At 47.3% G+C, this 24,390-nt stretch overlaps 1 protein-coding gene across 2 annotated transcripts; it reads left to right on the top strand.

The window, feature by feature from the left end:
- Positions 1 to 4,095: 4,095 nt before the first annotated feature.
- sdc4 (syndecan 4) lies at positions 4,096 to 14,852 on the top strand. 2 transcript variants are annotated; one of them, XM_019255325.2, is made up of 5 exons: positions 4,096 to 4,334; positions 11,598 to 11,808; positions 11,888 to 11,931; positions 12,014 to 12,206; positions 12,289 to 14,852. In XM_019255325.2, exons 1-5 carry the CDS (start codon positions 4,278 to 4,280, stop codon positions 12,438 to 12,440), a joined length of 657 nt encoding a protein of 218 aa, XP_019110870.2. In that variant the 5' UTR covers positions 4,096 to 4,277; the 3' UTR covers positions 12,441 to 14,852. The 2 variants fall into 2 exon arrangements, with proteins under 2 accessions (XP_019110870.2, XP_010753046.3); XM_010754744.3 differs by having other exon boundaries at positions 4,100 to 4,334; positions 11,601 to 11,808.
- Positions 14,853 to 24,390: the final 9,538 nt, after the last annotated feature.

The raw sequence follows: 24,390 nt of genomic DNA, 5'->3' as shown, positions 1-24,390 counted from the left end.
GGTCATATAATAGTAAATAAACATAGTATAATAAAATACACAACGACCACAGATATATAAGATATAATATATATAATATTATATATATAATATATATCTAGATATGTATATTAGTGTGTGTGTGTGTGTGTGTGTGTGTGTGTGTGTGTGGTGTAGTTATTTTGGTCTTGTTCTGTGTTTATGTTGTCTGATCTCTCACACTATCTCCACCACAGCTTTTAGGTCGAATCTTTACAGTATTAATATGTGACTTACTGTGTGTTATAATAATTATGTGTGTTGTATATTACTTAAACTGTGTGTATATATTATTAATTAAACTGTGTGTGTATATTATATATTAAAATTCCAAACTGGTGTTATATATAAATTAAACTGTGTGTTTATATATAAATTAACTGTGTGTATATTTAATAAATTAAACTGTGTTATATATAAATTAATAACTGTGTTATAGATATAAAATTAAACTGTGTTATATATAATTTAATTAGTGTTATATTTTATATATAAATTAAACTGTGTTGTATATTAAATTACTGGTTATATTATAATTAAATAACTGGGTTATATATATAAATTAAACGGTGTGTTTATATTATCATATAAATTAAACTGTGTGTTGACTGATCATTAGGTTCAGTGTGTTTTGTGTTCATTGATGAACAGTAGCCTCGGCTGTTCTCTGTCTCTTTGATTAACGATGATTGTTTTTGTTTGTATGACTCTGTAATTACTGACGGGTCTCTGACGTCACACTCGGTGCGTCATTCCGTTAGGAATATCTGAACACGGTGACGTCACACTCGGGGCTCATTCCGTTAGGAATACTGAACACGTGACGTCACACTCGGCTCCGTGTTTTCCGTAAAAGGGGAAGTTTGGCGGGCTTTTTCTCGCGCTTCACGGAAACTCTCAGACTGACTCAGTGATCGCACTACCTCCTCGGTTCCCTACTTCACTTTCCCTTCCCTCCTGTTTCCTTCCTTCCCTTAGCCTGTTTTACCCTTTTCACGTTTCCTCTCCTCTCTCCCTCTCCTCTTCTCTCTCTCCTCCCTCCTCTCCTCTCTCCTCTCCTCTCTCACTCTCTCCCTCTCCTCTCTCCTGTTTCCCTCTTTCATTTTCCTAGCGTCCTTCTCTCCTCTCCTCTCCCTCTCTCCTCCCCCTCTCCTCTCTCTCCCTCTCCTCTCCTCCTCTCTCCGTCTACGCCTCTCCTCCTTTCCTCCGCCTATCACTCCTCTCTCCTCTCCTCTCTCCCTCTCCTCCCGCCTCTCATCGCTCCGCTCCGCTCCTCCTCCCTCCTCTCCTCTCCTCTCTCCCTCCTCTCTCCTCCTCCCTCCTCCTTTTATTCATTTCCTGTTCCTTCGTTTATATTCGTGTAACTTTCCTCATTGGTTCAGTTTCCTAGCTCTATCCTCATTCTATTGCCCAGATGCTTCTTTGGCCCTTTCGCGTGGTGCTTCCCTTCCTCAGATTCGCGCTCCGCCTCTAAGGCAGCACTGAAGTTGGGTGATAGGGTGCTAGTCACAATCCGGCCGTTCGCGATTTTGAGACCTGGAACTAAGGATTAGTCTCTATTGCCATAAAAGGTATGACTCGTTCCACCCGGAGTCCTGCATTCTAATCAGACCTTAGTGCGTCCTGTCTGTGCCGAGTGCGCCCCCCCCTTAGCTCTCCTGAGCTGAATTATATCGCCGTCTTCGCGTGCTCATATAGTCTCGACAGTAACTTGCAAATTGATCTCGCGAGCGCTATATTGTTCCGCATCCCCTCGACATAATAAAGCTCGTGAGACGGAAGGCGGATCGGCTAGATATATAGTGACTCGCGCCGCTGACGAGCAAGGACGGAAGGGGTCGGCCTGTACCCATCTTGCGATCCCTGTGCACGCACTGAGGGTAGGATGGAGGATCTGTTCCTCCCGTTCTCCCATTCTGGGGCCTCCTGGTCCCCAAGAGACGGCGGGTGGTCTGAACCGCGATGAGAGCGGAAGACAAGTCGGGCAGGCATCATAGGTGCCGCATGCTAATAGCTATGTCCATGTTGCTGGAATCTGCTTTCGATCGCCTGAATCAGAGCGTTCTGCTCCATTGACCTCTAGAGTATCACCATCTGTCGCGGAATCGCCTACCGCGCTTTTTCCTTTGGTCCAGCCATTTTTTGCCTTAATTTGTTTCTGCATGTAAGGCTTGAAGACTCCAATTGCACCCAGATACACACTCACAGACGCACGTTGGATGTCAATCATGTTGTTGCAGAGAAATGCCTGGTTTGCCGCTGGCACAAGTAGGCAGCCTCACTAGTTTTCTTCAGAATCGGTGACAGGGTTTGGCGCGTCTGGAACGGAGGTGGCACGGCGAGGCAGAGTAACTCACACACTGGGGGGGGAGGGGGGGGGGGGGGGGGGGGAGGGGGGGGGGGGGGGGGGGGGATGTTATGGGGTGGGGGACGTGTGGTGGGGGGTGGTAGGGGTGGTGTAGGGGTGGGGGGGACGGGGGGAGTGGATGGGTGGGTGTGGGTAGTGTGGTGTGTGTGGACGTGTGGGGGGGGGGACGGGTGGGGGGGATGGGGGTGGTGGACGGGTGTGTGTGGGTGGAATGGGACGGAAGCTTGAAGCAAAAAAAAAAAGTTTGAGGATGTAAAATGAACATTAGGAAACGTTCATAAACGTCTGTGAGCTCCTGTTGATGCACGACGCTACGGGAAGAGTCAGTGTGTTTGCTCAGGGTGTTAGCTGCTGTTAGCTCATGTAGCTCCGTGTGTTAGTTGCGTTAGCTGGCTGTTAGACTCAGTGTGGTAGCTGCCGGTTAGCCTCAGTGTGTTAGATGCTGTGTTAGTCAGTCCTGGTTAGTGCTGTTAGGCTCAGTGTGTTAGCTCGGTTAGCTCAGTGTGTAGCTCCGTTAGCGCAGTGATTAGCTGCTGTTAGCTCATGTGTGAGCTCCCGTTAGCCAGTTGGTTAGCTGCTGTTAGCTCAGTTGTGGTAGCTCCCGGTAGTCCCAGTGGGTTAGCTGCTGTTAGCTCAGTGTGGTTAGCTGCTGTTCGCTACTGTTTAGCTCAGTCTGTTAGCTGCTGTTAGCTCAGTTGTTAGCTGCGTACTCAGTGTGTTAGCTGCTGTATAGCTACATGTTGCTCAGTCCTGTTAGCGGCTGTTAGCTAGTGTGTTGTTATCTTGCTGTAGCTCAGTGTGTTGATACTGTTGCTCAGTCTGTTAAGCTGGCGTAGCTCAGTTTGTTACTCCCTTTTAGCTCATTGTGTTGTTAGCTGCGGTTGCTCAGTGTGTTAGCGGCTGTTAGCCAGTGTGTTAGCTATGTTAGCTCAGTCTGTAGCATGCTGTTACTCAGTTTGTTGCTCCCGTTATCTAGTGTGTGTAGCTGATGTTAGCTCATGTGTTAGCTGCTGTTTAGCTCAGTCTGTTAGCTGCTGTAGCTCATGTTAGGCTCATCTGTTTAGCGGGCTGTTAGCTTCAGGTGTTACTGCTGTTAGCTCAGTGGGTTAGCTGCTGTTACTCAGTGTGTTAGCTGCTGTTTAGCTGCTGTAGCTCATGTTAGCTCAGTGTGTTAGCTGCTGTTTAGCTCTGTTAGTCTCAGTGTGTTAGCTGCTGGTAGCGTCATGTTAGCTCAGTTTGTAGCTGCTGTTACTGCCTGTTAGCTCAGTTTGTTAGCTGCTTTTAGCGCTGTTTAGCTATGGGTTACTCATTTTGTGAGCTCATGTTAGCTCATGTTAGCTAGTTGTTAGCGGCTGTTAGGGGCTGTTAGCTCATGTTTAGCTCGTTTGTTAGCTGCTGTAGCTCATTTTACTCCAGGCTGTTAGCTGCTGTTAGCTCAGTCCTTTAGCTGCTGTTAGCTGCTGTTAGCGAGTCTGTTAGCTGCGGTTTAGCTCATGTTAGCTATTTATATTGTTTATTTATATGATTTATTTTATTTTATTTTATTTTATTTTATTTTATTTATTTACGGTCACCAGGTGACGCTCTGGACGTACGGTGGGCGGGGCCAGCCAGCTCGACGTGCAGTTTACCGTAAACCATGGGGAGTAGCCTGACGTCACAGGCGCTCTCTGATTGGCTGAGCGCTGGGGGGGAGTTGATATAGAGGCGAAGGAGGCGGAGGAGGAGCAGTCAGTGCGCGAGGAGCAGCGGAGACACCGAGAGACACCGAGAGGAGGGACAGCGCGAGACACGGACCTGTTGGACTGTACGGAGTACCGAGCCTGAAGCCCCGCACGCCCCGCACGCCCCGCACACACTAACGCGTTTCACTGATCTACCTGAGGACACCATGCTGACGCAGCTCTGCCTCGTGCTCGTGTTGTCCGCCTCCGTGTGTCCAGAGTCGGTAAGTTCAAACCGTCTCCGGTGTTAAAGAAAAACAGGTTTAACTTTAATTATAACTCCCGGTTAACGGGTCTGTGACGTCTGAACGTCTCGAGACAACTTTACTGAGCGCGAGCCTCGGTCAGGGAGCCGGTGTGTGTGTGTGTGTGTGTGTGTGTGTGTGTGTGTGTGTGTGTGTGTGTGTGTGTGTGAGAAAGAACACACACACACACACACACACACACAGCCTGCTGCTATTATCCAGTGTGGGGCCCTGTCAGGGGGCAGAGTCACTGCTGCTGACGGACCAGGATCCAGAACATGAGGGATCCAGAACATGAGGGATCCAGAACATGAAGGATCCAGAACACGAGGGATCCAGAACACGAGGGATCCAGAACATGAGGGATCCAGAACATGAGGGATCCAGAACACGAGGGATCCGGAACACGAAGGATCCGGAACACGAGGGATCCAGAACACGAGGGATCCAGAACACGAGTGATCCAGAACACGAAGGATCCGGAACACGAGGGATCCGGAACACGAGGGATCCAGAACCATCTGACGGACTCAGTCCGGCACCGGCCTGCAGGTTGTTGGTTCTGATCTCAGTTGGAGCTGCAGAGAGTAAACACAGTGACCTCATGTCAGAAGAATGTGTGTGTGTGTGTGTGTGTGTGTGTGTGTGTGTGTGTGTGATTGGAGCTTTTCCACGTTGTGTACTTTTACAAGGGTGTGACCTCTCTTCTGGGTTCGTAGCCCGGCAGAACACAGAAATGTTCTGTCGGTCCTCCATCTACCTCCACCTTGAGATCCAGTTTCTTCAGCTGGTCATGAAATACGAGTTCTTCGAACACCTGAGAATGTCAGGCCGGAGGAGAGGACGTCACCTGGTGACCATGACGATGAGGATGATGATGATGATGGTGTGTTTACCTGCGTGGAGTCTTTCATGTCAGGTTCTGAGTTCGGTTTGTTTCTGGGTTTTCTTGGCGAGTTCTGACAGAGTGATTCTCTGTTTTGGTTCATGTTTGATGTTTCACACACACACCTCCTCCTCCACCTCCTCCTCCACCTCCTCCTCCACCTCCTCCTCCAGTTGGTCAGTACAAATGGCGTGAGTGTCAACAACACGCGGACTTTCACCCTGAAGACGTGACCGTCACCCGCTCCGCCCGTGACAAACTGAAATCCCCCCCCCCCGCGATGGGACGGCGTTAATCCGCGACTGGAGATCTGGACCTGGTCTGATGTTTGACGGTCTGTCAGCTCCTCCTCCTCCTCCTCGCCTCCTTCTCCTTCTTCTTCTTCTTTTTTTGATTTCCCCCTCAGGAATGTGACCTTTGGTGACCTTGACCGGCCCTCTTGGGGATTTTGCACACTTGGAGGGAGCTCAATAGACCCGGGCCTTTTCATTGGACCCTCCTCTGGCTTGGCCTGGCCTGGCCTGGCCTGGCTTGGCCTGGCTTGGCTTGGCCTGGCTTGGCCTGGCTTGGCCTGGCCTGGCCTGGCTTGTGTTCACTCAGAGAAACAGAGCTCCACACCAAGCCAGGCCAAGCCTGGCTTGGTGTGGAGCTCTGTTGCTCTTCGTGAACACTTTCTCACTGTCTTGTTTGTGGGTTGGTGTCTCTTTCCTTTGATGGCTCCACCTCCTCCACCTCCTCCACCCTTTCTCCTCTTCCCACGGAGGTCACTCTTGGTATGTGGGTTTGGCGTTCCCGGCTAATCGATAACAATGTTCTGCTACCTGACAATAGAGCCGGCTCTGAATGCTGAAGCACGACTGGAATGTTTGCACCGATGGAGCCGGTTTGTTTTTCAAGCGGTCGGATCGTTCCCTCGTTTCTCGTCTTTATCGGTTCGTCCAAACTCTGCCGGAGCAAACAAACAAAATCAGCTCCTCTGGCTTTTTTTTTTTTTCGTTGACCTCAGCGTTTTGTGCCCATGTAAGGAAACGAGCGTCCTTCATGACGGAGGTGAAAGATATGAACAAACTTCTCGTCCCGTGGTTTAATCGGGGTTAGAAAAATCCTCTTTGTCTCGGCGTTAATCCGTGTTTCAGCAGCAGACCTTTGAAGCCCGGCTCATTTGTTACATCTTGTTGGAATGTGGCCGGTTTTGCATTCAGCCCTCGATCATTTGCACCAGAATGAGGCAGGTTTTTTGAGGTTTTTTTTTTTGTGAAGTGAAAGGCTGCGGCTGAAAGGGAGGCAGCGTGATAAATAGTATCAGAGGATGTAATAATGGTTCCTGCTTTGCTGTCCGCTGGTCTATAAAATCTCTTTGGGGCTGAGGAATGTTGAGAGAGGAGGAGGAGGAGGAGGAGGAGGAGGGTTTTGTCCTTCCTGCCTGTGATGAAGAATCTGATCCCCACCTCCTCCACCACCACCTCCTCCACCCTTTAACCGCTGCATACTCTGGCAGCTGTAACAGGAACGATATGAATACATTTACATGAACCCTCCAACTTTAAAAACTCAGATGTTTAACGGAGGCCTCCTCCTCTGGTGTTTGTATGTATGCACTCAGAACAGACGGAGGTGTAGTAATGGAGCGCTCCACCCTGAGGTGGAGCAGCAGAGGCCGATGGTGTTGGCTTCATGTCTCCAGCTGTGACAACACATCTGTTCAGATCAGCTGTAAAGGTTCAGTCGCTCATGCAGACTGTTTGACACATGAAGGCCACCGTAGCTTCTCCTACACACTGTGTGTGTGTGTGTGTGTGTGTGTGTGTGTGTGTGTGTGTGACAGACCTGTTTTCGTTCTGCAGCTGTTCTGTGGAAACGTTGTGAAAATGTTTTGAGAATTTCCAGAAAACACTAACAAACAAAACTAAAACTGACCCAGTTTCTATTCTCACCACACACACACACACACACACACATACACACACACACACACACACACACACACACACACACACACACAGTTTGGGTGGTGTGAGGGCTTCCCCGTGTTCAGACATCCTTCCTGACAGATGTCTCAATAAGACAGAACACGCTTTGATGTGGTGTGTGTGTGTGTGTGTGTGTGTGTGTGTGTGTGTGTGTGTGTTCGGAGCTGATCTGTTTTATGAGTTGCGTGTTGATGTGTTCGTGTTCGCTGATGTTGAACCAGCTGTTCGTCGTCCACGTGTCCCCGCTCAGTCCACCAGTTCTCCCCTTTTAATGCATCAGGACCCGAGAAGATCAGCTGAGTCACCATGGCGACGTGTTGACGAGGTTGATCAGATGTTTACATGTCAGACGAGTTTGTTTCAAACTTTGTCTCTGTCGTGACTCGGACCGGATCATACGTCCATGAAGATTAACCTCCAACATAAAGACGTGTCTTCCTAATCCAGCCTGATGAAACCTGCCCGCCGTGTTAATCAATGTGTGATTTAAACGAGCCTGGCGGCCTCCTCGCTTCAGGAAGCTGTCCTAAATAATTAACAAAGACTCTTTATGTTTAAACGAGCTTCACTTGTAGATAAAGAGTCGATTTAAGCGTCTCTTCCCTGAGCTGAATCACTGTCTTTGTGACTAATCTGAGCCTGTGACTGAAGGCACATTGTCACATGAAGGACATGAAGCATCAGTCGGTCTGTGTCCTGACGGGATTCATATGCATGCTTCTGAGTGCATTTGTCTTGGTGGATATTTCCTGTTTTCCTCTGGTTGTTTCCTGTCGTTGAAGCCTCGGGTCGGTCTTCAGATGATAATGGATCCTCAGTCGCTGAGCTGAGTCTGTTTGATCCGAAGCAGCGATACGCTCGGCTCAGGCGTCACATCAGAGAGAGAGAAGACAGTACGGAGGTCCGGCTTCTGTACCATCACCGCCCGGAGAACCGGCACCGCCAGGAAGTGACCAAAGAAGACCGGGGACGTCAAAACTCAAGTAGTCTGAATCAACAGCTCGGTCTTATCACATTGTGGTCAGGCTGAGTCATGTTTGTCTTTAACGAGGGAACGATTGACTCAACGCGAGCTGTAAAAAGTCGAATCATTCAGCGTGTTTCCACGTAGACGCAGAGTCTCACACAATGCTGGCAGGTGGAGGCGCTGCTATAGATGGAGCGGGCGTAGGTTGCAGGAATCTAGAGCTAAAGTGCTAAAGATGCCGTGTGTTTGAGTCCCGTCAAGTCCAACAACACGCAGCTCTACGCTCGAGCTGTTACGAGTCGGCCGTGCAGGGCTGTGAAAGAGGATCGGTCCTTTGGACGCCGTAAACTCTGAGTGTTACATCAGAGGTCAGGAGCGTACAAACTGATCAGGTGACACAATAACGGCGAGTAAATCCCACCGGTTCAAGTATCACCCAGCGTGAGGAGCGAGGATTTAAAGTTTAATTTTTCTCTCCTGAATCAGCTGATTACGAAACGAAAGGTTAGAAAACAACAACAGTCGTCTCTTCTCGTAAAAGGTCAAGAGACGTTGGACGTGACAAAGAATAAGGAAGCACATTCCTTCGTGCTGGTGTTTCTTTCCGTCCTTTCATGGTTTGGACCTCCTCCACGCCGCCGTGTGAATGGACCAGATGCCTCGCTCAGTGTCGGCAGATGGAGGGATTGTTTCCCCGGTTTAATGAAGGGGAGCCTGCTGGAGGCTTATCCCTGGTTACCTTGGTCATTGATATGCTCTTGAGGAGTCCACCGGCATTGTTTGCCGTCAATGGAAAGGGACAGAGCCGAAGGCCGGGTAGCGGGCGTCTTGACAGACTGCCTTTCAGCGATCGGGGACAATGGAAAAATTTTAGGACCTCCATGCTGAGACGGCCGGAAAAACAAGGACAAGACAAGCCTGAGGCATGATGGGAAGCAAACCTTTGTATTTCAGAGCTTTCCTGCAGCTGACCCCGCGTGGAAACTTTGAATTATTCAAATTATCTCCACGTGTTGACGTGACTGATCCAGATAATCTACAGATACTTTTCTGATTTGAGTTAGTTTGAGTTCTCTGATGGTTAAACAGAACCACGTTTACGTCTAACCGGGTTTTAGTTGAGCTCAGCAAAGTTGATTCATCTCCTGAGGACCAAGACCTGGGCTGAAGCTTTCATGAAACAAGTTAAAGTCTTTGTTTGAGTCAAGTCTCGAACCATCGTCTGAGTTTTGAAATACTCAGTAGTATAATAATAACTTGGATCAGTCATGCAGCGAGGCGTGGACTGTTTGCTCGGCTGTAAATCTTTGTTCTGGCGGTGATCCACGTCCGCACACTAGATTAGTCAGTTCTCCACATTCTTGGGAGTCTTTGAAAGCGTCGAGAGTTTTTCTTGTCCAGGATGTCGTGGTTAACCTCTGAGCCACAGACCGTCTGCTGTGAAGCTTTGCTGGCTGTTTGTCGTTGGGTTTCTTCCTCTCAGGTCGATGCTTCAGGATCTGGATGGTGTTTGGTTTCACATCCAGCTTTTGGAGGTTTTATTTTCATTTCTTTCAGTTTCTTCATAAATGTGTTGACGCTTGTGTCTCTCTTGTAACTGTAAAATGAGTTCAGCAGAGTCCGGCCCTTTGTCAGACCGGCTGAGCTGATTTCCATGTTACATAACCGCTGCTCTGTGCTGGTTGGAATGCCGTGTTTTGGTTTCCACGTCACGTCCGTCCTCCGACAGGTTTCTATGAAGCCTTCAGGGCGAGTCGGAGACTTCCTGTTTGGTCCCACAGCTCCAGATGACATTCTTGGACCGAGCTTGTTTTTCTGGACTTGGCCTGGATCCCGTCCTCGGCTTTGCTTCTTGGAAGAGCGTAGTAAAAGTTTGAACCTCCCCCCACATCTGATAGTAAATGAACAAAACTCCTGCAGCGTTTGATGTGCTGAATAAAGCCGGCCTGTCGGGGCAGGCCTCCGTCAGCCTGTTTTCTCTTTTTAGAGCACCGCGGGCTGCAAATGGTGAAGTTTCTTTACACACGTCTCTCCAGGACACAAATGGACGTCCACATTTCACCACGGGGGGTTTAAAGGTCAGGGGCAGCCGGAGGAAGAGCTTTATTGACCCTGCAGGGCAGGAGGGGGAGGAACAGATGACTTTAATGTGATCAGACAAACTGCACGTCCACGACACAGACAGGAACCAAGATTTATCCTAGTCCATGAAGAGCTGCACAACTTTTTAAAGAACTTTGAAAACACAAGGACTCAGAAATGTGATAATAATAATATAATATAATTAAACACACGGGGAGTTTAAGGCTTCAATGATCATTGGACAAGATGCAAAATGATCCGATTCAGTCGCTCTTGAAATTCGATTATTGAAACACGGCGAGTAAATGTTTAGTGAAAAGAACGTTAAGGATGTTAAATGTTTGACGGACAGTGTAACGTTGTTCAGGGCGGCGTGGTCGTGGCGTCTGATTGGTTCAAAGCAGCGACACAAACAACGCTCAGAGTAAAACTCACCTCAGGGAACAGGAAAATGCTAAACACACACACACACACACACACACACACACACACACACACACACACACACACACACACTGAGTCAGCTTTGTTCTGTGTGTGATTCCTATAATGTGACTCAGCGGGCCTGTTCCAGCTCGCAGCCGAGGAAACAGAGAGCCGGCAGTCACCATTTTAAAGGCCAGGATTTAAACACACACACACACACACACACACACACACACACACAGTGTGTCCATGTGGGGGTCAGAGATCCTCCTGTAAGTCTCCACGGTAACAGCAAACGATGTGAAGGGGTAATTAAAGATTTGATTAGGTGTGTGTGTGTGTGTGTGTGTGTGTGTGTGTGTGTGTGTGTGTGTGTGTGTGTGTGTGTGTGTCAGCCCACCTGTGTGATTCACAGTAAAATGGCTGCCGTCACACGGGTCCTCCTCCTGCTCATGGAGGCCGAGGGGATTACCTTCAAACACACACCGTGACTATGCCAAGTATTTGAGACACACACACACACACACACACACACACACAATGCTCAGAGGCCCCGGGCGACCTCCAAATTAAGACCCCACCTCCTCCACCCGGCTGCCTCCTCTCCCTCTTACAGGATGGAAGTAATTATGAGAACTCATGATGTCAACGTGTGTGTGTGTGTGTGTGTGTGTGTGTGTGTGTGTGTGTGAACAGATGGTCTCTGAAGTGTGTAGTGATTAAAGTTGATGAGTCTCCGTCAGGTGGAGCTTCAGTGATCAGACGATGATCAGTCGTCTTTAACGATCACTGATCTGTGAGACGTCTCCCGTCAGAATCTTTTATTGTCTCATCACAAAGACTCTTATTGTGAAAGGACGCTCTTGACTGGTCGATCCCTCTAAGTTCTCTTCTGTCTCTTCCTGTCCCAGCAGGTGAGGGAGACGGAGACATGGATGCCCATGAAGACCACACAGACGGCCGCCGCCGCAACACACCACGACCACGTGGAGTCATCGGGAGGCGGACCCAACCACTCAGACTTCGGCTTCACGGACGACGAGGACGATGAAGACTACGACAGCTACGACCACGAGGACGACGACGAGGAGCAGGACGACTTCTCTGGATCCGGTGACAGAGGTCAGTCTGAGAAAGTTTAGGATGAGTTTGACGAGTTTTTATTGAACGACTCAGATTAAACGTCTTCGTCTTTTCACAGCAACCACGGTGTCGCCTGGAAGACAGACCGAGACGTCCGCTCAGGTGAGACACTCTCAGGTTCTCTGACCGACCGAGTCCAGCTTCAGTTTTTTGTGTTTTTCTAAACTCCTCTCTTCGTCTTCAGCCCGACGTGAACGACAACAAGATCCCGGAGGTGGAGCGCCCGGCGAGGCCGACCATCGACGAGGTCGGCATCGTCCGGAACAGCAACGAGGTCCCGCTGCTGAGGAACGAGCCCGGCGAGGAGCAGCCGTCCAACGTCCTCATGTCCCACGCCAGCGACGACAGCATCTTCAGCAAGACGGAGGTCCTGGCAGGTCAGTGCAGGCGCTGAACTTCTTCTCCTCCTCCTTCTCCTCCTCCTCCTTCCTGTCTGACCTCTCTCTCCCTCGTTTCCAGCTCTGATCGCGGGCGGCGCCGTCGGCCTGATGTTTGCCGTCCTCCTCATCCTCCTCCTCATCTACCGCATGAAGAAGAAGGACGAGGGCAGCTACGATCTGGGGAAGAAGCCCATCTACAAGAAAGCCCCCACCACAGAGATCTATGCGTAGACCGCCGCCTCCTCCACCTCCCTCCTCCGTCACCACACTCACAAACACACACCTCACCTTTAAAAACTCAATCAGTGCCTCGTCTTCATCATACCTCCTCCTCCTCCTCGCCTTCCTTCAGCGGAGTGACGCTCTAACCAATCAGGAGAGAGAAGCCCCGACAACACAATCGATTGACTGACTCCTCCTACCTGATGTATGCTAATACTGTTGGTGCTCTCTTAACCAATCAGAGGCTCCGTCGGTCCAAAAAAAGGAGCGACAGGATTGGACGATTTCAGCTGCGGTACGCCGTTTTATGTCTTGTTTTGATTTTTTTTGTCCACGAGAAGAGAAAAAGCAGCAGGAGCTCGGTCGAGCTGGACGCCGCCTTCAGATAACGACGCTAACGCTGTGGTGATTGGTCCGTACGGTACGCGTCCACAGCCACTTATTTATTTCCCCTCTCGTCATCCGGTTTGTTGGACTGCAGCTCCTCACGTCACCGTGGGAGACGGTTTTTATGTGACTGTTTTTATTTTTTAGGATTGAAACATCCTGCTCTGTCCATCATTTAAAGTTCTGGTTTAATTTGTCACCCGGCCGTTAACGAGAGAAGAGACAGTCAAACGAGGGTCAACACACGTTTGGAAAATGATTTTTTTTTTTTCTGCAACAAACGATGATTCAGATTAAAACGACCTGAAACTTCCTGTTTGTTTCATGTCTCCTCACCGGGGGAAAATCCCGCCGGGCCGGGCCGGCACGTAGCACAAGATAAGTAAGCTAAAGTAGTCTGCAAGGAGAATTAGCAAATACTGTATGACCCAGGTCACACACACACACACACACACACACACACACACACACACACTATAATCACTGCTGTGCCTGCAGGGTTTGTTTTTCTGTTATTCTGGTGAACTGGAGTCAAACCAACATGCTCCTACAAGGCGACACACCTACATTCCTCACACACACACACACACACACACACACACACACACACTGTAACACACAGAGTTCAGTGGTGTGTGAAGCTGTTGACCTTCTTTCACAAAAAAAAACCTTCAACTAACTTAAAGGAACAGTTTGACGTTTCAGAGAAAATCGCTCTCGTGTGTGTGTGTCTGTAAATATGTGGCTAGCTTAGCTTAGCATAAAGACTGGTAACGGATGGAAACTGCTAGCCTGGCTCTGTCAGAGTTGAACATGTGAGCGCCTTCGTGCTAAGCTAAGCTGCTGACAGGTACGAGCGTGATGTCACCGTTCACCTGCGAGGTCACACACACGCTTCCTGGTTAACCGTGAAAGTTTGAAGCTCTGTGATCGGAGAAACTGGTAGTTTTGGTACTTTGTGTTTGTCTCGTTGTTTTCAGACCGCGGGTTCGATGCTTCCTCGACAAGCGAACCGGCGGTCCGTGTTTTTCGTTCTGCGTCTCGGAGCACTCGCGGCGCCTCGAGCGCGTCCATGCTCACATTTCTTTAGCTGAAGAAGCAGCACAGACTGATCTACCAAGGATTTGTACATAGTCATTACATGAAAACAAACAAATATATTAACTTGGTACTTAGCCGTATCCTGGCAACAACAAATATCTACCAAATATTTAAATGCCAAATTGTTTTTTCCTGTTTTTGTTTTTTTTTCCCGCGCAGTAACGTTCACGTGATTTTACTGTAAATGATAAAAACTGTTTTGATACGACGCTAACACTAACTCGCCTCCTCATTGTTCTCCAGTAGATCGACTTGTCATTTTTTTGTATTAATTTAACTGTCAAATTATTTTATTGCCTTCTTTCAGGTTGGGGTTTTCCCCTTTTTTAAGCTGTTGTATATGTGATTTTAAAAGTTTTATATACACTAGTTTGAGAGATTTTTTTTCAGAGGCAAATAGTTTTGGAACTTTTTATTTTGTAAGAGTTTCTATTATCTTTTTAGACTTGTTTTTTTTTTTGTTCTTTTGCTTTTTGTATTTATGTGTTTCGTTCGTAGAAGGATTGCTTATGTGGTCGGTGTTCATCTCGTCGTTCAGGGGATGAGCCGTGTCGCCGCTCGCAGACCTGGAACTGTTTTCATGCTTCGATTCTTTGTAGCTAAAATCTTGCAATCAAACTTCAACAGTTACTGAAACGTCTCGACGCTGGTTCAAGGTCTTCACCTCCAGTTAAATCAACAAAATCCTGATTCGTGTAAAGTTCGACCTCAGACGGAGGAGAAACTCTCCAGGTCGGGATTAAAAGTGTTAACCAGGTCCAGGTCTGCACGGCGAGCACGGGAGAGAAACGTTCTGTTCTGCTGCTTAATGTCACAAACACCACATGTGAATCACCAATGGAGTGGAGAAGCCAATGAATCATTGGTTTCTGCATGCAGGTTCTGATTTATTATTGGAAATAAAGCTATTTTTATGCACATTAACATTTTAAAGAACTGTCTCTGTCCGTTTATTTGGTTGTTTCCTGAGTGAAAAGTGTGTGTGTGTGTGTGTGTGTGTGTGTGTGTGTGTGTGGACAAAATCCGAAAGACGATGATAGCGGTCAAGACAAACTTCTCTAGGCGTGCCGCAGCTGTTTCACAGTAAAAGCTACCTGATGAATCTTTTAATGTGAAGCAGCAGCAGAGTTTCCTGATGGACAGTGAGGTAAACTGCTGCCAACTGTAGCTGCCGTTAGCTCAGTTTGTTAGCCGGGCCACCGGGACTGTGAGCTCAGAGCACCGGGGGGAGTGTTAGAGTTTGTACTACGGGAGGTTTGTACCATTAAGAAGAAGAAAAAGAGGTTTGCTGACTGCTGGGTCTGAAATCCTCCTCTTCTTCTTCTGATATAATGGCAGAGGAGAAGAGGGGGAAGCTAAGCAGAATGAAATGGATAGAATCGAGTGAAGTACCTCTTTCTTGGCTGAACTCTCTTGTTGTCGTGCATGAAGCCTCGCTGTGACTCTCCTCAGCCCTTTGACGACATTCCAGGTGTCAGATTTCCTCCATTGTCCCTCGTTCCTGGGACTCACCTGTGTCTCTTTGTCTCCTGTCACGGGCACAAAGGACGGACGGGAGACAAACTGCGGCAGGAGTCGGATGTGATGAGAGAAGAAGCGGCAGAGAAACCGGAGCTTTGAGTGAATGCAGAGTTACAGGAGAGTAACGTTATCGACGCAGTCAGTGCTACTTGAAGTACCGTATTTTCCGGACTATAAGCCGCACTTGGATATAAGTTATGTTGTAACAAGGTATTTACACAGAAAGATTTTTGTTTGTTTGTTTAATTTAAGACGCTTTTTTTCAAACTGCCTGAAAATCGGTGCCGACACGGGATGCCAAGATTACGTGCAGTAGCTCTATTTCCTTCTTTGATTACCTCTAACTTAAAAGCTGCATCGTGCATTTCTTCGTGTGTTTTCCATGATGAGGGTGTGTGCGTGAAGAGCAAAATGACAATTCAAAATCAAAACTAAAGTCTTCTTCGGTGCATAATCTTTCCCCACGTCTGTCTCACTCCTGCATTTACTGCTAGAGAATGTTGACCAGTAAAAATCGATCAATTAGCTGCACCGCTGTATAAGCCGCGTGGCTCAAAGTGTGGGAAAAAGTATTGGCTTATAGTCCGGCAAATACGGTACTTCAATGCAGTAAAATGAAAGTAGTTAGTCGTAGTTTAACTTGTAACAAAACTTTCTTCCTCTTACCTGAGATTGGGTCGTGCTGGCAGCAGGTTGAGCAGACCTCGCTCACTCTCTCCGTCAGCGTCCTCTTCACTTCTCTTCTCCTCTGCCATCATGTCCATGAAAGCTGCTGACTGCTGGGCCTGAAAACTTAAGCTCATACTCCGGGCAGCCCGGCTAACAAATTGAGCTAACAGCAGCTACAGTTTACTGTAAATCCCAGAGATCCATCCTGCGAGGACGAGCGTCTGGTTTTCAGTGTAAACGTGTAACTTTAGGGCTGAGGTTAGAATACGTACAGGTAGTAAACAAAGGCCTCGTTTGTGTGTGTGTGTGTGTGTGTGTGTGTGTGTGTGTGTGTGTTGACATTCATACACAGCCAGTAGACAAGCTGCTGCCTGTCGGCCTCTGCTGCAGGGAAAAACACACTCACAGGTGACGCCAAGTGCTGACGAATGCAGGACACACACACACACACACACACACACACACACACACAGGTTCAATCTGATGATTTTACACTAACAGAGTTATGGAGATTATATATTCTGTGAACAAAGCCTGACTGTACTTAAGGTTCAATAGGCAGCTTTTACGTTACCATGTTGTAGTTACACTGTGCACTGTTGGGTAGCCGTTCCATGACAATGACGCTTTTAGGCACGGAGCTGGTGTTGTGCCAGAACAGGAGCTGGCGAGCAGGCAGTGTACGCTCAGAGCAGTGTGGGAGCGTTAGAGTTTGTACCACAGGTGAAGAAGAAGAGGAGGTCTACAGGCCCAGGGAGTCGAGCCAGTGTTGTGCCAGAACAGGAGCTAGGTGACCAGGTAGTGTACACAGGCTCAGCAGCCTCTATGGACATGATGGCAGAGGAGCAGAGAGTGAAGAGGACGCTGACGGAGGAAGCTAAGAAGAGAAAAGGAGAGAGTGAGCGAGCAAGAAGCCGCCGGACAAGAGTAAATGTGGGACTGACTTTTAGTGGTTGGTGAGAGCTTGGTGAAATAAAAGGCTGAAAGACAGACGCCGAGCTGGGCTGACTGCTGCTGGACTAGGCAGTGAGATCAGCTGCTGCTGGTGACCTGGTTCTGGTTCTGGTTCTGGGCTGACTGCTGCTGGACTAGTCAGTGATATCACACCTGGAGCAATGAATCACAGCAAACACTGATTCATACATGATGTTGAGTAATCTCTAAAAACAGTCTGTTAACGTACAATCAACGTTTCTTCAACACGTTCTTTTCTTATCTTGGTTTGTTTTGACAATCTTTGGCTTACAACACACACACACACACACACACACACACACACACACACACACTCCTTCACACACGTTTATGGGAATTTCCAGAACGTGTTACGTCAGGCCGAGCGTGTTTTTTCTGAGCTCTTCCATCGTTTCTCTTTTATGCGCTGAGCATCTCAAAGAACATTTCAACATGTGGCTTCATCCGTCCATCTCACAGACATGCAGACACATTTCACCTCAGGCGCTGGAGCCAGTTTAACAACCTGCAGCAAGTTCAGTGAAATGATCAGATTTCTCATGCCGTGCAGTTGAAGTTAACGTGACTTTAAAGCAGCCTGTCCACCTCGGCCTCTGTCCTCCTCATGTTCGGTCATGTCGGACGTTCGACCCTTCACAGTCAAACCGTTTGTAACCTCAGTGACATCGACGTCATCTGAAAATAGTTTCCTGCAGCTGATTTGCATCCCTCCGTCTTCCTGCTGCTCTGATTTGAATGTTGGGGCGACGTAAAGGGAAGCATGTGTGGGAATGCAGGTCAGTGCAGCTCGCTGTCTCTCTGGGTCACGTCGTTATCACCGTGTCTGCATTTACATCTGTGCCTTTTTAAAATTGATGATTAACATTTCCTCATCTGCATTTCCCGTCTGACTGAGTCATTCATTAGAAAGTCATCAAACAGAGAATGTCGCTCTCGCTGAGTCTTGGATGCTGTCGGGCTTAGACCATCGTTAGCGGCTCTTAATTGGATTTGGGGAAGTTTACAGCAACAACGGTCAGACTCATTACCCAGGATAGTTAGCACAGTATGAAAGCCCTTTATCTGAGCATGAGTCCTAACAATGAAGCAGAACCATGTACAGAGTTATGTCAGAATAAAATAAATAAAGCTGTCATCAGCTACACAACGTGGACTAAAGTATTTTGCCACGTCTGTTCTTGTTGGAGGGTTACCGGGATGTTTTTTAGGGTCAACACATTCTGGACAGTGCACAGCGAGCCGGGCCTTCTGGTCCAACATCAGTGCCTGACCTCTGAACTCACACAAACATCTGCAAGCTGAACTGCTGCCATGCTTCAAACTATACACGCTCATTCAACATGACGAGTTTCTGAAATATTAATAATTACGTTATTTTCTTCGATAAACTTATTCTAACTTCCACTGCTACGCAGATGACACCCAGCTCTACCTCGCCAGCAAACCACCCTCCACCCTTACTGACTGTTTGCTTCACCTCAAATCTTCTTAAACTGAACACTGAGGTTCTCGTCACTGGCACCAAATCAACATTATCCAAAACCAGCAGTTTCTCTATCGACACCTCCCACAGGTTCAGAGTCTGGGTGTCATTCTCGACAGCTCTCTCTCTTTTCAGTCTCACATCAACATCATCCTTACTCCTCATAGCACCGCCATCCTGGTTCACAGCCTCGTCACCTCCCTCCTCCTTGGCCTCACCCACAAATCTCTCCATGAATCATCACCAGAACCCGTTCCATCCACCACGTCACTCCTGTCCTGCAGCAGGTCATTCCCACATCACAATGTAAGTCTGCACTTCAAACCCGCCTGTTTATAATAACTTATAATAACTTTTCCATCTGACTCAATGCTCTGTCCCATTCTAACCTGTTTGTAATGTGTTCTTGTAACTTTTACGGTTCTTTTTCTTTGTTTCTGTTATTTGGTGACAGAGAGGCGCCTATGAAATAAAATGTATTATGATTACTGAGATTTTGAAGTCACAGCGTTTGCTGTTTGACGTGTTCATCAAGACTCACTGAACACACGTCACGGACACATGGAGGGGGCGGGGTCTTAAATCTGTCAACACCTCGGCAAAGGTCAGAGGTCAGGTGACGAGGGATTGCAGGAAATGAGCAAGTGTGTTTGTGTGTGTGTGTGTGTGTGTGTGTTTGTGTGTGTGTGTGTGTGTGACTCTGTCACCGCCCCGCAACATCGGCCCTCACTGAAGAACCTGCATCAAGCTTTCAAACACTAAGTGTAGCTCTGCTCTCGTTTATTTTCTCTTCTTAGCTTCCTCTGTCAACGTCCTCTTCACTCTCTTCTCCTCTGCCATTATTTCAGAAGAAGAAGAAGAGGCTGACCGCTGGGCCTGAAAACCTCTTCTTCTTCTTCTTCTTCTTCTTCTTAATGATCCAAACCTCCTGTGGTACAAACACTAACACTCCCCCGGTGCTCTGAGCTCACAGTCCAGCTAACAGACTGAGCTAATATGAGCTAACATGAGCTAACAGCAGCTAACATGAGCTAACAGCAGCTAACAGACTGAGCTAACATGAGCTGACAGCAGCTAACAGACTGAGCTAACATAAGCTAACAGCAGCTACAGGTGTCAGCAGTGTTGCTGTTGGTGATTTCTCTTTAAAGTTTTTTGGGTCAACAAACATCTTGATGAAGCTTTGCATGATGGGAAATGTGACCACGGTGCAGCCTGTGTTTCCCTCTCTGTGCCTCATCCTCTCTCCCCGTCATAGGCCACCTTTTGTCTCCATGCAAAAACTCAAATTCCTCCCGGTCTCTGCCCACAGCCACACACACACACACACACACACACACACACACACACACACACACACACACACACACACACACACACACATTCCTTTGCCCGGCAACAATGAGGTCTTTGTGTTGTACACCGCCCATGTTTTCATTTCATTTTTTATTGCTTTTGAACTCCTCACATGGAGAATTTAATCATCTCTCTGCTGGTTCCTGAGCTCGGTTCTGAAAAGGATTTTTTTTGGTTTGGCAGCCGGTCGTCAGGGAAGCCAGCAGCTGCAGTGTGTACCATAATGCACACACACACACACACACACACACACACACACACACACACCCCTCATGAGCCAAGGACAAAAGGACTTCATGTTTCCAAAGGCACCTGGCTTTACTTTCACTCCTTCTCACTGTTTGAAAGCTCGAGCAGGACAGAAATAATATTTTGTCACATGTTGAAGTTTGGTTTCAGTCTGCTGTGTGGAGGGTGAGTCTGATGCTGATCATCGTAGCTTAGTCTGGGAAGATGTTTGCTCTGGGTTCAAGGCAACCTCAAGGCGACGACAAGATTCAAGGAAGAGACTTTGCCTGGCTGTCGTCAACCAGAAAGAGTCCTAGACAGAACCCCCCAACTTTAAAACACTTTTTATTTTATTTTAACACTTAAACACTTAAGATAATCATTTTTTAAAAACACCTTTTCACTTTCAAACTCAGATTTTTTTTTCTTTTTTTTGACTTTCAACTTTTTAAAAAAAGAATAAAAAGTGTTTGTTTTAAAGGAAACTGAATTTAAAGGTGTTCTTTACAAAAAATAATTCTTAGTTTAAAATCAGAATTCTGAGTTTTAAAGAAAATGTTTTATTATTTATTTTACACTTTCTTTACAGAAAAAAAATGTCAGGTATTTTGATGACAGGTCTGTAAAGCGTCTGACATTTTACATCTACTCGAACAAAGAGAGCAGCTTCAGAGACGAGCGCTCGACCAGTTCACCCAGTTTCAGAGTTACCGGAGTAACTGGGAGCTCCGGTCGACCTCGCCTCCAGCTGCATGTCAGTGAGATGACAGGTCTTCATGTCCTTCATGTCCTTCATGGTCCTTCATGGTCCTTTATGTCCTTCATGTCCTTCATGGTCCTTCATGTCCTTCATGTCCTTCATGGTCCTTCATGTCTTTCATGGTCCTTTATGTCCTTCATGGTCCTTTATGTCCTTCATGGTCCTTTATGTCCTTTATGTCCTTCATGTCCTTTATGGTCCTTTATGTCCTTTATGTCCTTCATGGTCCTTCATGTCCTTTATGTCCTTCATGTCCTTCATGGTCCTTTATGTCCTTCATGGTCCTTTATGTCCTTCATGGTCTGAAGCCTTTAAACCTTTCAAAGTAAGAATCCAGAAACTTTCTCTGAGGCTATTTAACTCCGTACATTAACTCGAGGACAGTTCAGTTTGGAGATGCTTAATACAAAATATCAAAATCATATTGTCTCATTAATATTAATGAGCCTCTTTATTGACAACACAGGAAGTTCCTCTTCTTGTTGACTCGAGGCTGACTGACTTTCTACAATACGAGACCCTGAATGCATCACTGAATATGATTCAAAGGGCCGTTTCACTTTTGGTACGATAAGTATGTTTAGCTTTTTGTCTGTTAAACCAGTAACGACGTTCTCCTCGCTGCACATGCATCGTGCACTCGTACTTGTGGCTGTTTTCATTCATTTATATTCAGGTTGGATCAGAGTCAAACCAGCTGCAGTAACTGTGATGTGCATGTAGAGCTGATCTGTTCAGGGCTCAGTTTAAAGGACCTGAACTCTCACAGCCTTTATTAATTCTGCAGCTTGTCCTCAGATGAACGGCGTCTCTGCAGTGGACGTCTCACTGTCTTTGGTATTCTGTGTCCTCGCCTCTCCTTCCTGATTAAACAATGATTTACGTCGAGCACCGAGTCAGCTGTTAATGAATCATCTTTGTAACAAGAAGAGTCACATGTCCTTCAACTCTGCCCGTTCTGGGGATTTATTTTCCCATCATGCATCTCTGCTCTCTCCTATAAGTCAGAAATGTGACATGGATTCACCGTAACGCTAACGCAATCATAACGCAACACGTGTGGTTTGAAGCCAAACACAGACGTCACGGAGAGACAGCAGCTAACAGACTGAGCTAACATGAGCTAACATGAGCTAACAGACTGAGCTAACATGAGCTAACAGCAGCTAACAGACTGAGCTAACAGCAGCTAACATGAGCTAACAGCAGCTAACATGAGCTAACTGCAGCTAACAGACTGAGCTAACAGCAGCTAACAGACTGAGCTAACATGAGCTAACAGCAGCTAACAGACTGAGCTAACATGAGCTAACAGCAGCTAACAGACTGAGCTAACATGAGCTAACAGCAGCTACAGCTGTCAGCAGTTTACTTCACTGTCCATCATAAACTCTGTAAATCACAGAGAGTTGAGGCGGAGCAGCCGGAGGACATCAGAGGGAAAACCAGAAAACATTTCCTCCATAAAATATGATCCAGTTTCACCAGAATCAGTGAAATAGTTGCTGCTGTGTGACTTAGTGCCGTAAAGCGTTACGTACTTCTCCCGACCCGGAGCCCAAAGTTACATAGTGTGAGAACAGACGTACGAATGACAGAGACACCGTTCACCTGATCACAGGTCAAGAGGTCATGATGTTAGATCATCAGAGGAAAGTTACACAGTGTTGCTTTAAAGATCTCAGTCTGGTTCTTTACGTATTATATTCTGTGTTTGTTTAGTGTGTCCAAAGTTCAGGTGGAGGTGGGAGCGACCTCTCCAGCAGCCTCCCTCCTCCCAGTGAGTTTTCTAAAGAAAGAAAGAGCAGAGCTCCACACAAAGTGGAGGAGGAGGCAGAGTTACAGGAAAAACTGTATGAATGATTTTATTGAAGAAGAGAATCTAAAGATATAAAACAAATTTAACAAATCCATGAAGAACATGTTCTGTCTGATTTCACGTGAAACAACAGAATAAAGGAGAATTCATGTTTTGGTGCTGAAGCAAAGATCTTTGATGTGGTCGTGTTACGTCTTCACTGTGAATGAACCGTGCTGAATGAACGTCTCAACGTTTCCTCAGAAAGACTCAGACACACAGAAAAGTACCTAAAAGTACATTTGAACGTTTCAGAGAAGAACACAGCTCCAAATGTCGAGGTCGCATTTTCAGGGAATTACTGCATGAAAGATACACTTTCTAAAGGTAAGCAAACCCCACACCTTCAGGGTCTTTCAGGGTCCTTCAGGGTTCTACATGGTTCTACAGGGTCTTCATGGTTCTACAGGGTCTTCATGGTCTTTAGGGTCCTTCAGGGTTCTACAGGGTCTTTAGGGTCCTTCAGGGTTCTACAGGGTTCTACAGGGTCTTCGTGGTTCTACAGGGTCTTCATGGTCTTTAGGGTCCTTCAGGGTTCTACAGGGTTTTCATGTTCTTTAGGGTCTTTCAGGGTTCTACAGGGTCTTTAGGGTCCTTCAGGGTTCTACAGGGTTTTCATGGTCTTTAGGTTCCTTCAGGGTCTTTCAGGGTTCTACAGGGTCTTCATGGTTCACAGGGTCTTCATGGTCTTTAGGGTCCTTCATGGTCTTTAGGGTCATTCAGGGTCTTTCAAGGTCCTTCAGGGTCTTTAGGGTACTTCAGGGTTCTACAGGGTCTTTAGGGTCCTTTAGGGTCTTTAGGGTCCTTCATGGTCTTTAGGGTCATTCAGGGTCCTTCAGGGTCTTTAGGATACTTCAGGGTCTTTAGGGTACTTCGGGGTTCTACAGGGTCTTTAGGGTCCTTCAGGGTCTTTAGGGTTCTTCAGGGTCTTCATGGTCTTTCAGGGTCTTTCAGGGTTCTACAGGGTCAGGTCCAGCTTTGAACTTCAGGTGTTTACAAGGCAAACAGTCCACATATACACATTACACATGACCAGACTAACAATTCATTTCATTATAAATGAATCTGCTGGTTGTTTTGTCGATCAGAAAACGGTGCCATGGAATGTTTGATTGTCACATCTTCTGTGGATGGTCTCATTGTTTCAGCTCTGCTTGGACCTCGATGTTCAGCTGTCGTTGTTTCTGTCTCCTCTCTGTGGCGTGACATCAGTTAAACGTTGCCAGGGACGACGCCGCCCTCGCCTCGTTTTTCTTCCCACCGCGGCTCCAACAGCGGGGAGTCGATCACTTCCTGTTATTAAGTCTGACTGGGGGTCAGAGGTTAAGGGTGAGAGGTGGGAGACAGACGCAGTGTTGACAAGGAGGAGGGGATGAAGAGTGGGGAGGTCCATTCACCGGCTGTGAGAGCAGAGAGAGACATGAGCTACGAGAGCAGGAATTACTGAGGAATGCCTGGAATTTCCTGAACAGTAGTGACGGAGCCTCGCTCGCTCTCGCTTCGTTTCTGTCTCCAAAGACGACAAATCATCTTAACATGGAAGTAATCTATTACTGTAAATCTCTGGTCTGTTCTCTCCCACGGCTCTTTATAAAGACAAACTGAAGCCAGAGACATGAAA

Source organism: Larimichthys crocea, chromosome VI (assembly GCF_000972845.2).
Source record: "Larimichthys crocea isolate SSNF chromosome VI, L_crocea_2.0, whole genome shotgun sequence".
NCBI classification, from domain to species: domain Eukaryota; kingdom Metazoa; phylum Chordata; class Actinopteri; family Sciaenidae; genus Larimichthys; species Larimichthys crocea.
The sequence above is the reverse complement of the archived record's forward strand: the minus strand, read 5'-3'. Positions and strand labels throughout refer to the sequence as shown.

What these genes read in the sequence shown, in the direction of transcription:
- sdc4 (XM_019255325.2), top strand. Translation starts at nt 4,278, where the DNA reads ATGCTGACGCAGCTCTGCCTCGTGCTCGTGTTGTCCGCCTCCGTGTGT. An exon ending in CCTCCGTGTGTCCAGAGTCG is followed by an intron (nt 4,335 to 11,597) that starts GTAAGTTCAAAC and finishes TTCCTGTCCCAG; the next exon opens with CAGGTGAGGGAGACGGAGAC. An exon ending in CAAGACGGAGGTCCTGGCAG is followed by an intron (nt 12,207 to 12,288) that starts GTCAGTGCAGGC and finishes CCTCGTTTCCAG; the next exon opens with CTCTGATCGCGGGCGGCGCC.